General features: G+C 41.1%; 1 protein-coding gene across 1 annotated transcript in view; it reads right to left on the reverse strand.

The window, feature by feature from the left end:
* CRB1 (crumbs 1, cell polarity complex component) overlaps positions 1-16,447 on the reverse strand; it is a 132,247-nt gene that overhangs the window by 40,105 nt on the left and 75,695 nt on the right. The window contains exons 4-7 of the mRNA XM_019530568.1: positions 14,142-15,095; positions 9,927-10,477; positions 9,298-9,463; positions 4,099-4,999 (exon numbers count right to left, since the gene is read on the reverse strand). Coding sequence (XP_019386113.1) covers positions 4,099-4,999; positions 9,298-9,463; positions 9,927-10,477; positions 14,142-15,095 — 2,572 coding nt within the window. The remainder of the gene's footprint in view (positions 1-4,098; positions 5,000-9,297; positions 9,464-9,926; positions 10,478-14,141; positions 15,096-16,447) is intronic.

Genomic DNA, 16,447 nt, shown 5'->3' on the forward strand with positions numbered 1-16,447 from the left:
GAATCAGGCTGAATCTCTGCCAAATCAAATCAGGGACCAAAGTTTTGCGCAGCCCTAATATGTGGACTCCTGGGTCCTCTCATGCCATGTTGCAGTGGGAGACGTGGCTGCAGGGGCCACTGAGCCTAATGTTATCCACTGCCAGCCTGGTGCCTGCCAGCCACCAGTTGGACAAAGTCTAAATTTTTCTTGTTAATTTATTTAGCAGCCCCATATGTGCTCCATCAGAGTTTAAGGCATCTCCTGAAAACACTGTAAGACTCTTTTATTTGGGCAGACCTTCAACAGACAGTTATGTTATCTGTGGAGTTTGTTCTTCACCTGCTTTCATCTGTTTTTATAATTTTTCTGTTTTCTATTGTACACTACCCCTAGCCTGTCTTGCAGAGGGCTGGGATAGACATCTAATTAATTAATTAATTTAAGCACGCCAGTCTGGTTGAGTTATAAATTGTTAGGCTTTCTGTATTATAAATTAATTGTAAGGGCCAGATTCAAATACTATTAGACTTTAAGCAAGCAGTACTTCACACCACAGGTACTCCCTATTGCTTCAACAGTTCTGCTTATGATGATGGATACATTTAATACATACAAGGGCAACGTGTTCTAACTGAAAATAGGCATGCTGTTTGAGAAGCTGCATGAGGATGCATCACATATAGACATACATTTTTTTTAAGTTTCTTCAGAGATACTGAGTATTGGCTATGGATTTTGACTGAGGCATGCTCCTATGGGACTTAAACATTGAGGTTCCTTGCTAGGGCTCCACTTGGGATCAGGTTGATTGCCATATTTGGGGACAGGAAGGAATTTTACCCCACTGTCGGATTGGTGTGAACTGTGGGAGTTTTTGCTTTCCCCTAGGTGAAGCCATGGCCAGCCCTCTTTCCAGGATCTCTTGAGAATATATTAACAACTTTTATAGCAGCAGGAGATAGGCCACCGTGGTCACCCTTCTTTAGCTATGGTAGGTTGAGGTGTTATGCCCTGTATTGTCTCAGGGTTATCTGTGTAGTTTTACTAAAAGGTTAGACCAGCAGTTCCCAAGCTGTGGGTTACAACTCCAAATGGGGTCACATCATGAGCGGATGGGGTTGCAATAATTACAGGGATCTGGGTTTTCCGTTCACTGTGCAAAAATGCAGATTTTCCTCCTTTAACAAAGACAAATGCAGGTTTTCTCCTTTAAAGGAGAAAAACAGATGTTTTCTCTTGCAGACTGGTAGACTGCCAGCCTGCAAGGGGCTGCTTGGGACTTAGGGAGTAGGGTAGGGTGATTGGAGGCAGGGGTGTCATGTGCACGTGCACACGTACATGCATGTGACAGCCAAGCAGTGGTGGGGCAGAGATGTGAGGGGGGCAGAAGCAATGTATTGAGGGGTGGGAAGCACATGCAATGTGGTGGAATAGGTTGGGAGAGTCAAGGTAATGTAGCGGGGGGGCATATGCCCCCCAAGATTTTTGTGCCTGGTGCAGGGCTGCAGCCAGGCCGGACCAGCTCCAGGCAGAAGCCACCTCTGCAGCCCGGCAGGTGAAATCTGGCATGAGAAGGAGAGCTGTGCCAGCAAGGTGACACATGGCAGCAGTGTAGAGTTATGCCTCTGCTGCTGCCGGGCAGGTAGGGGGCACCTTAGCTTGGCAGCCATGGTGGTGCAGTCTTCCAGAGCCCTTGCAGGGAGGACAGCAGGGCAGGGACCCCCAAGCCTGAAGCAGGGAGCCCACATCCTCCACCCCTTCACAGGCTCCACTCTGGCTGTGCCACCCTTGGGGGAGGGGACAGAAAGGGGGCCCAGGCTGTGCACTCCACCCTGGCTGCAGCAGCTACCATCTTCCATGAGTGGCAGTTGGGGCCTGGGCACTGCTACAGGGTAGGGGGCTGCAGGCTTTGGCCCTGGTGCACATGGTAGAGGGTTAGGGGTTGGCAGCGAGCAGCACTGGCAGGGCCAGAGGGCTGTGGATCAGGAGTCAGGGACACTGGCAGAACCAGGGGGCTGTGGGTGGGGAATGAGGAGCACTTAGGGGTGGTGGGCTGCAGGTTAGGTGTGAGGGGCCATGCTGAGGGAAAGTTTGGGAAGCATTGCATTAGTGGATTTGTAAAGGATGATTTGCATAGTGTGATTTTGCATCAGGATGGGGTTGGACTAGATGAGCTGTGGATGTCCCTTGAAGCTCTACTTCTCTATGGTTCTATGATTTTCTAATGGTTGCAGACTTTTATTTCAGGGAGAAAAACTATGCCTGCCTGAATCTATCCATTCAGTATCTGCTATAGTTAGTGTGTTGGTAGCTGCCTGGCTTATTAAATCAGGCTATAGTACAGAGCGAATTTCACTTATTCATCAAAGAAAGGAAGGTAAGCGGTGAAGTGTGATATCCAGCTGATTATGATGAATCTCAAAAACAGACATTTATACCTGTATTTAAAGTGCTTTCCAAACCTCCACTACAACCACTATAATAACTCATTATCAAGTAGAAAATAGACCCTGCCATTAGGTAAGTGTTGTGGCTTTATTTGATAGTAATACAATTTAGCAGAGAATGTAAATGATGGGATTTGTGTGCAAGACTTAGTACTAAACCAGAGCAACAAAACTTGGTAATGGCTTAAAATAAAATATAAAGCTTCCAAAGCTGTTTGTGTATTTTAAAATGAAACTAAAGGGTGGGTTTTTCAGCTAGCATAAATCAGTATGATTCCTTTGAAATAAGGGGACTCTAACTCCTTATGTCTCTGGATAATTTTAAAAATAAAAAGCTTAAGCACATTGAAGTCTTGCATGTGTTTCAACTTTTGCAGTAGCATTTATGATTAGAAGAATGTATAGCATTTGTACTAATCGTGCAGCCCTCACTCAAGGACAACTTCCACTGAATCCAGTGTCTGATGTCTCAAGGAAACATTTGTTAGATCAAACTAAAGAAAAATCGAGGGCACTGACAGAAATGATATTTTTCACATGATCGGCCCCTTGAAAGTGCTGTACGGCTATACCCTGACAGAAGTGCACAGCTGCAGAGTGCTTTAAAAGTGGCTGATTGCACAACAAATTAACCGTCGTTTAATGAGGGTTCAGATGAAGGTGCTCCAAAGTAGAGCACCTTCATTAACTTATGTTTGTCCGTGCATGCAAGTAGGGCTGGGCTGATGCAGCCCAGCCCTGCCCCTTTGCTATCTGCAGGGTGGGAGAGGAGACGGAGGAGGGGAGGGAGCTCCGGACTGGGGTTGGTCTGGCCTGTGCTGGGGAGGGTTGTGGACTGGAGCCCCTTTGGGAGGGGGGCTTCAATCGAACCCCCTCTCCAGTGCAGGCCAGGCGAACCCCAGACTGGAGCCCCACCATCCCATCCTACAGATAGCACCAGAGCTGGGGGAAGAGCGGGGCTAAAGGAAAGGCTGTAGACATGCAGCCACTCTCCACTGGACCAGCTTTAAAGTGGAGCTCTATTCTCTTCCTCCCAACCTCCCCAAACAGAGAACATCAGGTTGAGGCATCACTGTAACTCATGACACTTTCTATGAAGCACTATGAGTTACAGTGGGGAGCTACATGTCTGTCAGTGCCCCCCAGTCTCCACCACAGTATTTCAGCTCTGGGTCATGGAAATTGTGTGAGAACCTTATTTTGAATGACTTAAGCCTCATAAATGGCTTCTCATAATACTAAAAAAAACCCTTTTTTCAAAAACCTTATTTTTTTCTAAATCACCTAAGTGTTTTAAGAGCTATATCCCATTGACTTTCAATGGGATTTAAGTTCCTAAGTCACCAGAAATTTACTTGAACTTTACCCAGACCCAATACAAATTCTATGTGTGTTGTTTGGATTTACCTGCATAAAACCACTATCTGCAATTGCTAGCTTTCCCCATTAGAATTAAAATGGTAGTCCTGACTTCAGAGGTGCACAATTAACTTAAATTACCTTGAAATAGAAGTCATTTGTGTAGTAAGTTGTGTACAAAGCCTAAGCATTAAACTAGGCTAGGCTTAGGGATTCATTCTTTCTCAATTCAATTTATACAACCTTGAAAACGCCTCATGGTTGAGCTCTAAAGACAGGAAGTTCTTCTATAGCTGCCTCACTTACATACCTGCAAAATTTTCCAGTGAAGTTAGTTGCACATCGGCAGGAATAGCTGTTAATCCCATCTATGCAGGTGGCTCCATTTGCACACTGGTGACCATAGCAATTGTCTATGTCTTCTTCACAGTTTACCCCGGTGTACCCAGGTTTACAGCTGCACTCATAAGATGCGATTCTGTCAGAGCAGTTTCCATGAATACAGGGATTCGAAGAGCATTCATCAATGTTAATTTCACAGCGTTTGCCGGTCCACCCCTTTGGACATGTACAATGGTAGTAACTGTATAAGTCTTCACATATCCCATCGTGCATGCAGGGATTTGAGCTGCAAGCATCCACTTGCAAACAGCCAGTAACCACAGAATTTGCCGATATTTTAAGGAATTGCTCTTCTTGAGGTTTTGTAGTATAGCCATCAGAATTTCCAAAGTAGGAGAGGTAAATGCCATTGATTTCTATAGTACTCATGCAGCCTCTTAAGCCATCCAGATTGTCGAAAGCTTTGTCAGCTATGTAAACGTCTGTTTCTTCCCTTAAAAAGTTGAGGCTTCCTGTGGCAACTGTACTAGTGTCCTTTTTATCATCTATATCAATGAGCCACCTAGAGGACTGAGATTGGGGTTCTAGCATTGAAGCAGTTACTTGGTGCCATTTTCCATCATTCACTGATTGGGAACTAACCAGTCTCAGCATATAAAAGCTATTGCCGCTTTGAAGCTGAAACACTAGTTTAGAATTCTCAATGCTTATGCTAATGAACTCTGGCTCCTTTTCAGCATACAGAAGTATCACATCAGCATCCCTGGTCCGAAAACCAAATGCAATGTTGGTGAGGTCTCTCTTTATCTTCCCATTGCTTCTGTAAAATATTGCACTGCTTCTGCCACTAAACACTGCATTAGCAACACCTATGAAATAATAATAACATCCAGTGAGAAATCACAGCAATTTTAGACTGTGTTTTTCCAGAACAATTTTTCTTATGCACTGAAATAGAATGCCCTTCCTGCTGCCTTTTCAATCCCTACATTTCTGGTGTGACGCACACAAATTTCAACCCTTTTCATTCTAAATTATACCATTCCAATGCCAATCCATAGCTTCAGTTAAGTACATGGAGCTTTTCTGCTTTATATCAGTTGAGGTTCTAAATCTATTATGTCCCTTGGGGGTTCTGGTATGTTTGTCTTTCTCTTAAGCTACACATTCTTTGGGAGATGAACAGTGGGCATGTCTACACATGTGCTTTAATGAGCATTAAAGCATCACAAAAAAACTGTGCTATTAACGTTCATTAAAATAGGCATCACTTTAAAAACCTGTGCTCTTTAGCTAATGCACATTAAGATAGGCTAAGGTGCATTTTCTTAGTACCTCATAATGGAGGTACTAGATTTAATGTACATTAACTAAAGTGCATTAACACATGTGTAGATATGGATATGCCCTGTAAGCCTAATTCTTATCTCATTTATACCTGTGGAAATCCGGTATAAGTTAATCGAGTTATACAAGTGCAAAACAAATATGAGATAAAAATCAGGTCCTGTTCCTTCATGTCTTGTACACCTCTGAAACCATTGTCTGTATGTAAGCAATACATAGTGGGAAAGGTCAAATTGTCATGTGGTGAAGATCAGCAGACTTCTACTGAAGTCACTGGGACATTGTGATTTATGCATGGTGCCTTACAAAATGTGAATCTTCTTCCCTTCTTTTGTCAGATGGGAAATAAACAGGATTATGTTTTTAGAAACATAAAGTGAAGTCCTAAGTAACACTTAGTGGTGCAAATCAGGGATAATTTCCATTAGTCTGCGGATGACAATCAGTGTAAAGCTAAAGACAGACAGGTAAGGTCCATTATGTTTTGAGCTAAGTAGTTCTCCTGGCACTGCCATATTTCTACTGATGTAAATTATACTATACTGCTGTAACTTAAAAGGAATAGCACACTAATTTGTCATTGCAATAAGTCAGGATTGATGGACAACATTGTATCAAATTTTTTTTTTTACATTAGAATCCAATATTTTCACAAATATGTTTGGTATTTTTTCATTACCCCGGTTTCTATTAAAATATATTAAACCATCCAATTATAAATATACATTCCTTGTGATGCTGGTCACAGTTGTCTCACTGTTACTTTGCATTCCCTATTTGCTTGTTATCTCTTCCTGTTGTTTCTCATCATATATTTAGGACTTCTCTATACTTTTATGGAGACCCTGTATGGTTTAGTAGTAGAGGTGAGCTGGCTCTCCCTTCTGTCCCCAGTGGCACTCCTGGTATATTCAAAATTAGTTCTCCAGAGAGAAGCAGTTATATTCCCAGAAGGACATGTTTTGCTAGCATAACTGTATTTATATTAGTAGGCTTTTGCTGAAATAGTTAAGCCAGCCAAGAGTGTGATTTTTTTGTGGGGGAAGAGGGTTGGGGAGCAGGGCTGTCTTGCTTGAGGGCATGTGTAGATGAAATGGGGGTTTACTTCACCCTAAATTGAAGCGCTAGGTTTTTAAAAACACCACTTCAATTTAGGGTGAAGTAAACCCCTGTGTCATGTACACCCATGTCTTACCTACCTCTCTGCAGCGGGAAGGGGAGGGCAAGCTGGCGGTGGGCAGAGCAGTCCCTGAGCTGCCGGGTGGGGGGTGGTGCTTCCCTCTGCAGCAGCTGCACGTCCTTCAGGTGGCACCTGCCCACAGGCACCCAGCTCAGGAGGTCTTGAGGGGCAACAGAGCTATGGAGGGAAGGACTGGGTCCCCATATAGCTCAGGCAAGCAGACAGGCTCCAGGGGACCAAAAAAAAGAAAAAAGATCAGGGTCGCTGGGTTTTTTTTTTTAATCCTTTGGAGGAGCCGGCCTGCACGGGCTGCCTGCAGAGTCCTGAGCCACACGGAGCCCAGTGCTTTGCTTCACAGCTGTAGGGCAGCAAACTAAAACTCCTTGGAGGTGTTTTGGTTTGCTACAGCAGCTGAAATTAATGTACAATACGCCGCCAACACGTGCAAACACCAACACCACTGAAGCAGTGCAAAAGCATTTAACCCACTGTAAAGTGTCATGCCCCTTGTTTCATCTACACATGCCCTTAGGTTGCCAAAGCCTTTATGTTAAAATTAGTAATTGTATTATACTGTATTTACCTGAATCCAAGACAAATTCAAGTTTTCACCAATACTTAGATTCTAAACCTGGAAAACTTTAAATTTCTTATAATTTTCCATGTATAGAACTAATTATTGAGGATTTTCTTAAATTCACAGTCCCTCCCGCACTGCTGTGGCAGAGAAAGCAGCAGCAGGGGGGGCAGATAGGGAAGGGGGGCAGGTGGCCTGACTCCTACCCCTTGTCCCCACCCCCAGCTCCGCTCTATACCTGTATCCCCCAGTACCTTTCCCCTGCCCACCACTTGCCCCCACTTGGCAGGTAGAGAGCAGGGGCTAGAAGGATGAGCCTGCTCACTGATGCCACTCTCCCCAGCCAGGTCAGGCTCCCTGCATAGGTGCTCCCTGCAGTGTGGAATGGGAGCAGGGCAGGAGTGGCTCTGGAGCTCTCTGCACCTGGATTACCAGGACACTGCCATTTTCCAGAGATGTCAAATAGGAATCCATAGCGCCAAAAGCATTTGGACATTCTGTTGTGGTCTAAGTTCTTTGCAATGGAAGAACTGGTTTATTGTTTTTCTGTAGTCAAGAAATGAGTGAAATCTAAAAGCTGACATTTTCTGAGGGATGCCTTGAGTCTGACGAAGAGTGACTTGAGAACCTCTGGCCTAGGACAACTGAAGAACAGTCACTGACTGAGGCCTTTAGGTGTTACTCACTACAAATAATAAATGATCATTCAAAATTATACTGATTATCTAATTTAGTATTATTAGTTGTCAGCTTGAAGGCATAATATTATGTCTGTCTACACTGAAGTTCACATACTGACGCAAATAGTTAAAGATACAGCTTTGTAGCCCAGGCATTTATGAATGTCCATTAAGTAAACCCCCTACTATTACCACATAAAACAGAAAAGAAATTCAAAGGTAAGGACTGCTAACGATGTAGATTGCCTTGATTTTAACAAAAGGAAAGAGGTCGATTACTTCCCCCTGTGTGTATGTTTATATCCTGCTGTAATACGACATTTTAATGTTTTCATCAAAGCAAGGGCAGTTGAAAATGTGCAATATTTTAATTTTGGTTTTAAATATGTGTTTTAATGATCACTCTAGCAAGTCTCCTTTCCTGTCTCAACCAAAAAGGAGTCACATATTGACCCGTTTGTTGGTTGTTCCATTTCTTCTGTGCTGGAAGCCTTTTGCCGACCAATTTTTTCATTCATACGAGTCAGCCATTCTAACTGCTCCCATTGCACTTTATAGTCATTATCCTTGCTTTGAAACATCATGGAGGTTTTCACTGTGTAGAAGTGGAAATTCTGAAGAAGGCTTGTTTTTTAAATTTCACTTCTATGTGAAGGATAATTTGTGGGGAGGGAGAGAAAGGGGTAGGAATAGAAAAGAGGACTGTGAAATGGCTAATGCCATTACTTGCCATGATGACAAGTGGTCATTAATTTTCAAACCAACCATACGCTTGGAACTCTTGTGGTTTGTTGTTTTTTTTTTTAAGATGCCATTACAAAACTATCTTTCCGGTGTATGCTTAAGATTTTTTAATGGATGTTTCACCTCTAAGAGAATAGACTTAAGCAGTGTGGAAATGTCTGTCATGCGGCTTGCCTTTCCAGGAAGAGGCAAAGCATCTTAAGGTTAATCCAGGATAGCATCCTCTTATCTGTCTGCAGTAAAAAATGTGGGGCACAGTGGCACTCTGACAAAGTGAGAGATCTATTTTATGTCTACACAAAGTAGATGCATTGAATAACTGGTGTAATCTCCATTCTTTTCAAAAGTGGAGGCTGCTTTAAAAAAAGGGATACAAATTGACACAGATTGAAATCTAGAACCAGGCACAAGTGACGGCTGTAAATTCCACTATGTCCTCTCATTAATATTACCTTTTGTGGCAATAACCAGGGTTCTGCTGAAATAATGGTGATCAACAAAAATAAATACAAATAGAAAATCTGGCGAGTCTTAAGATGACTGGAATGCTTGATTTAAAGGAAATGTTTACAGCAATCAATATGGCCCAAGGTTGTATCAATCCCCCAATCCCTGTATGAATGACTAAAAGACACCTACATTCAAATCCTTGATACACAAGCTGGCACTGTGCTTCACGAGGGCATGGACTGTGCTCACACCACTTTACTTGGTCACATGATTTCCCTGCTGTGTTTGGGGGACATGTGCAAGTGAAGTCATCCCAGAGAGAATAGCAAATGCCACCATTGTGGCAAGGGTTGGACTAAATGGGGAAAAAAGAAAAAAAGTTGTCAAAACATAAGCAAGTTTCAGTGCATTCCCCACTGAGGAAAGGCAGAGAGGAAATTCTGTTTTCTTTGAACAGAAAGCTATAGAGCCTTGCAGGCTACATGAATGTATTATTTTACATTTACATTAGGAAATGCTGATCATCAGTACCTCCTTTTTACATAGACTTATTACACTCCAGAAAAATACTTGGCATTGATGCCAGCACTTTTTAGTAAAATCTGCTCTGATTAGTATGTGTTTAGATAGATAGATAGATACACACACACACAGAACATGTTTAGATTATAAGTTTATATATATATATAAACATGTTTATACATATATATGTGTATATTAAGATGGCAGTATCACATATGGTGTTGAAAGATTAGTGGGTCACAAGAAGAGTCTCAACTGGAATCATTAAAACATACTGTGAAAAATGGCATCCTTACCTTGCAAGTGTTGTCACTGGCACAGCCCTGGGTCACGTTGATCAGTGTTTGGTTGATAATAGAATTCAGAGAAGCGGTGATGGGGAAGAATTCCAGTTGCTGATTATTCAGTCTTAAATCTTGGATGCAACCTTTGAAATATCCACCATTCATGTTGGTTTCTTGTTTATCTGGTAGTCCTCCAATATAAAGGAAATCCCTACCTTGGACTGTTAGTCTTGGAGTAGATATAGAGCCTAAGTACTGAGATGACTGAAACAACTCAATCTTATTTGGCTCTATTTTTAGCGATAACAAGTAAAAAGTTCCATCGTTCATCTTGTTTCGTCCTAATAATTGGATGGAATTTGGAACTCTTATTACTACCTTCCCATCCTCCAGGTAGATTCTTATATACAGAGATGTACTATTCCTCAAAGCCAGCAACAAACCAGAAGATTTGCGTGTTCGGACAAACATTGATATAATCACATTTTTATTCTGAATACCAGCAACAGAAAACATAGCATACCCTGAGGAATCCTCATGTCCAAATCGGCCTGGCATATACTCTTGAGATTGGGGTGGGAGGAGAGAGAGAGAGAGATAAATAAATAGTTTAATTGTTATGGAGGTAGCACAGTGATCAAATATCAGCTGCTTATAAAACAATCAATATATTTCCTAGTATTTAGAGATGCAATGAGTATTTGACTCTACCCCAGTGGCTTTAATGTCAAAATCTCTGTTGGCTTCAGTGGGACCAGGTGGGTCAGGATTGAGTTTGATATAATAGGTTGTATTATTACATTGCATTTGTCCCTGATAGCAGCCTCTGTACATATTGTGAAAAGGTGTAGCCAGATGGCTTTGCAAAGGTAGATTCAAACATGGTTATTGGTACTGGTCATTAGAAAGCTGTATTTTGAGTGCAACTTGGCTGAGTTGCTACCACACCCTGAAGACCAAAGGTAAATTCTGACCATACTGAAGTTGAAGGAAATGTTATAATTGGTTTCAGAGGGCTTAAGATTTCATCCCAATGCTATATTCACTAATGCTGGTATAAGGCATTTTAACTTGCATTTTCCTATCCCAAGGCTCTTGAGAACCAAGAGTTCACTCTCAGGTATAGCAGGCAGTGTTTCTTCTCCCTAACCTCACCTTGTCAGTGAGAATGGGTGGCACTGGTTCAGAAATGAATCTCCAAAGAAAGACACTAATAATAAAATGTGCAAATATAGTAACTTTTGTCCAAATTCTGCACATAGTCACTCTTGGACTGTGGTGGCTCTACAACCTTGTGCAGATTTTCACCTTCTGGGGCTCAGCACAAAATATATGCTGACTTTCATCAGTCTAGCTCTGTCAGTAGCTATAATGCTGTCATGTCTATTCATGATCAGTCAATGCCAATATATGACACCGGGCCATAACTGAGGCATGCAAATGATCAAGAACACTAGAAGCCTTTTTCTTTTTGTTTACCCACTAAATTATTAACTTAAACCAAAAACACCTTTTTCTCTTCCTTTCTTTTTATTATCTATAATGAGGTTCAGACTTTTAATTAGGAGCATAAAGTATGTAGTCCAAATTGCTGTAATAAATTATGTTTGTTCTGTTGTACCAGCAAAATCTTAATCTCTATATTATAGATTTGTGGCTGAAATGCTTTGATGAACTTATCTTTTCTAAATGTCAAAGACACAAAACAAGTGTCAACCAAGTTTTAAAAAATGGTCTTGTAACTAAACAGTCAGACTCCTCTTTTAGGTAATAAAACTCCTGGACTGAGACCTCATATGCCAAGTTTCTGCCTGCAGCACTGCCTTTTTTATGACTAAATTATAAAACCAATGAAAATTGCGGGCTGATGGTGGAAACCCTAACAATCCTTAACAACGATGGTGCTAGAATGAAGCACAGTAAGAGGAATAAATCCCTTATTTGTCCCCAAATAGACAATTCCATAAAAACTGAGCCTGAAATATTTTAATTTCATGAATGAGACTATCTATATGTCTTTCTTTATCTACTATTAAAAACACAACAAATACAAATAAATCTTTTTGGCTGAAAAGAGTACTTGAAAGCTTTTTAGAGTGCATACTCTTTAAAGTGCTGCACTTGAGTAAAACATTTTTCCTTAAAAAAGAACACTTCTAATGGATGTAGTGGTTGAAGCACAGTAGCTTTGAAACATTAAGGGAAGGATTAGCCCTCAAAAAAGGTAATGCTGTACTTGGAGTTTCAATTATTCTGCCTCAAAAAAAATTAAATTTGGTCTTGTGTTTGATGGGACAGTCAGTACCACCTTGGTCAATATTAACCTCTTGGGTCACTACATCTGGATGCTGATCAAAATAAGTCAACATCTGTTTGTTATTTTGTATATGTAGTGAAAATATTGCCTTGTGTCAATTAAATATTTGGCAGCAACTTTTCTTCAAAAAGACACTAACATTTCTTATTTTATCCCTTACCACAAGCCCTCCCCCATTCCCCCACCCTTAAAGAAACCTGCCATGGTTTTTTAAATACAGCATAAATCTAGAAGCCATGTATCAAAATGGCATGGTGCCATGATTTGCAAGGAATATTGTGGTCAGCAGGAAAAAATATTGAATCCTTTCTAATAATTTTCAACAGTTTGAATGCAAGAATAAGCCTCTCTTGGCCCTGAATGTTTTTAATTTCATTTCTTATAAGGAGGCAAGCATATTTACCAGATGCTGTCCTATACTCCAAAGTTACTTTTCAAACCTTTGGCTAAATTACTGCTGGACTTCAAAGCAGTCTGTTTCAGTTACCTATCAGACTGTCATTTTTGCAATAAAAAAAGAAATAAGGTATATATTGATAGCTATGAAGTACAACATATGAAATAATATAGTATTGAAACACTTTGAAATCTATTTCAAGCTACAGCTTTCTGCAGAAAATCATCCAATAAGCCCCAGGGGACCAGATCTTCAGGCAATATAAGTGTAGTTTCATTGATTGCAGTGTAGGCATGCTGATTTACACCAGCGGAGGATCCAGCCCTATGGATCTGACTCAAGTGCTCCTGTTGCTCTTCATTTCTGTCATCCTACTAGGCAAAAATGTGTTGTCAGTTCCTCATCCTAAAATGTTGCACATTAACATGTGTGGATGGTGAACAACTTGTAGGTGACAAATCCTGCATGTTTCTCTCATGCAAAGTTCTTGATATGAGTTCAAGAGGAGTTTTCCTGACAAAGGTTTGCAGAATCCAGTTCAAATGTGGTATATTTACAACTCCAAACTGAAGCTATTTATTTCTGTGACAGGTATAGCATAACTAGGAGCCAGTACAGAGACCGCATATGTCCTTTCAGCGGTTCCTCCAGCTTATAATGGAGGAACCACTTGGGGGGAAAGATGGGAGTTTAATTTCCAGAACCCTTCTATTTTGGGCTTTCTTGCTGACACAGCCTATTGGACTGGTAGTTAGTTGGTTTTTCATATGTGGTCACACATCTACTAGGAAAAAGACACCTTTAATATTGGTTACCAGTTGTTGACAGATTTTGCCAACTCCAACCCTGAGCAGGACTTTAATTAGCTAAGAAAGAGGTGAAAAGATTTTGATACCAGGACTTCAGAGCATCCATTCTGCCTAGTGTGGTAAGAACAATCAAACAATCAAAATAATTTTAGCTTCATGTTGGGGTGAATATTCATGTAGATGTCAATTAAAAAAACAAGATTTTTTAAAGATGTTTTAGTAAGTTTGATTTTGCTTTATTCACCCTCAGTCACACAGGCAGTTTTTTACAGGGGCAGATTGGCACTGGAGATAAAATTTACAGAAACACCTGAGTGACTTTTGAAAAGGAGATGTAATTTCTTTAAGTCAGTTATACGTTTCTGTAAATTTTACCCCAAGAGCATAACTGCCAGCAGGGTAGAGTTTTCCAAAATTTATAGAGTACTGAAAGTCAAAAGATTAAAAACATTGTTGAGCAGAAGCCATAACTTTACTTTGACTTTTCTGTCTCACTGAAATTCAGGCTTCTGAGAGAGAACTAGACAATAATGAGCTCCTGCTACTACTGACCTCCTGCATTTTCTTGTCAGTTGATAATAAGCTCCAGAGGTCTTAAGGGTCATGGTGTTTCAGCACTGGTATAAGCAGATTTGTTGCTTACGATTAAGTGCCAGTGCTTTCGGCTTGCATTTAATATACTAATGCTGAGAGCACTGTCTTACCTGTTGAACAGTTTGGCCCGGTGTAAGGCCTGTAGCAGTCACACTGATAACTCAGCCACAAATTGATGCAGCGCCCCCTATTTTGACAAGGGTTGTTTTCACACCAATCCTTTTTAGCACAGCCTGCCTTGACATTTAAAGTTGATTCAGATGACATGTTGTCCGGTGTAATAATGTTCAAGTCTATTTCAATGTCCTGAAGACAGCCTATAAACGAAGGTGCAGAATGCGTATTATAGGTGTTTAATAGAGAGTCACCACTCGTGATTCCCACTGGTAAACCACCCAAAAATGTGCTCTGAAATGCAGGCATCAGTTGGTCACTATTTATTGTAGCAGCAGTTTTATTGACACATGATTCTATACATGAGCTGTCGAGTAAATTAAGAGTAACAGCTCTTGTGAAGGTTACCTCTACTGAATGCCATTTCCCATCACTGACATTATGTGAAATAAGGAAAAGATCCTGTGGCTGACTATTGACTTGCATGGCTAAGTGTAAGTAGCCATTTAGTAACTCCAACTTCACAAATGTATCTTTTCCCCCTCGGTAAAATATAAAGGCTGTAGGTTGCACAGTGTGAAATCTCAGGTTTATGTTGTAGAAGGAGTCTTTTGCAGGGCTCTTGATGCTCGTCACCCAAAGGAAACCATTTCCCTCAAAAGAAAATGTAGTTAATTTTTCACAGTGTATTCCAGTATACCCAGGTGGGCACATGCAGCTGGATCCATGCTGGCCATTTTTTAAATGGGGAATACATATTCCATTATTTTGGCATTGGTGATCAGTGCAGCCCTGAAGAACCTCACTACAGTTCCAGCCACCATAAAACATCCCCTCCTTATCTCCAGGGGGGCAATGGCAAGTATAATTTCCAGGAAAATTCTCACAGGTTCCACCATTTTGGCAAGGGTTCATGTAACACTCATTGATGTCTTCTTCACAGTGAATGCCTACAAAAAAAAAAAAAAAAGAGAGAGAGAAAAATCTAGCATAGATACGTACAAGAGGGAATCCTATGTTTCATTCTTTTTAAACTGCTTTGTAGTTATAATAAATTTTCTTTAATTCAAAGTGAATGACAACTGTTTATAAAAGGATGTTAGATCCATAGCACGCTGGAGACCAAGGTCTTGAGAGTGGCTGCACTGTCATATTTGGAGCATGTGAAAGGAAGCCTGTAGGCATGCTCAGGGACACCCCTGCTGGCATGCATTGGCATCATGGTGTAAGTATACCCTTTGAAAATCCCACTCCCAAATATCCTAAAGCCTCATGAAGCGTTATAGCACTTCTCCGGAAGATGTGTTTTAAAGAAGTTCAGAGATGGTGTCTCTGACTGTGGATAAGGGCTTTAATCAATGGTAGACTCCTGTTCTCTCCTACTTGAGGTTTGTTGGGGTTAGACAAGCTCAGAGCAATACCTATGTAAGTGAAAGAAATGCAAAGGAATGCTTATTTTTGTGAATCTCGGTAGAGTTTGAGTTTAGCCTGAGTGTGCAGCAGCAGAAACTCGGGCACCTCACTGAATTCATTAAGCATCTACATGATTTGGGGCAAGAGGACACTTGTTGTAGCCTATATGTTAGAATTAGGTGTCTAAGAAAGCACCTAGTTATATGAGGATTTGTCTACCCTGCCTTCTTGCTGGGCCTGAGAATGCTATTATGAAGTACACCCCACTTTCTTGCTCCTACCCCATGGCAAAACCCAGAAGAGAGATACTATATCTCTCTTACAGTAGTCCTTAGAACAGATTTGATCCATGAAGCATCAGTGGATGGAGCGTGTTTTTGAGCTTGGCACTGAAATGCTGCAGACAAGCCCCTTGTAAATTAGCTCTGTGTGTCTGTTTCTTTTACTCCATTTCCCAGGTATAAAATGAAGGCTGCTGTAAGGATAAATACATGAAAGTCTGTGAAGTGCTCAGATCCACTGGTGATGTTGAGCATGTGACCTACCCAAGATCGATAAACTAATTCTTCTGCAATCAAACTCCCATTTCTATTTTTATAAATCCAGCTTGGTTTAGGAGTTTCCTTTTACTCTTACAAACAGATGAGCTTTTAAACATAGATATTTGAAGGAAGTGGTGGTATTCAGCAACCACGTCACCATGTTTCTAGAATGACTTTCCCCTTCCTTCAATAGATTCATTCTGCAGCATAACTGATTTAATCATATTTATTTCACAGAGGTGATTTGACGTTTAAAAAAGTGCCTGGGTACCACACCAGTATCAGAGTAAGAGGCATAAGAGCATATGAAATGGAGCAGGGAACTCCATTTTCTCACCTCTCTTGGA

The sequence above is a fragment of the Crocodylus porosus genome, unplaced genomic scaffold (genome assembly GCF_001723895.1).
Source record: "Crocodylus porosus isolate Cpor-Errol unplaced genomic scaffold, CroPor_comp1, whole genome shotgun sequence".
NCBI lineage: Eukaryota > Metazoa > Chordata > Crocodylia > Crocodylidae > Crocodylus > Crocodylus porosus.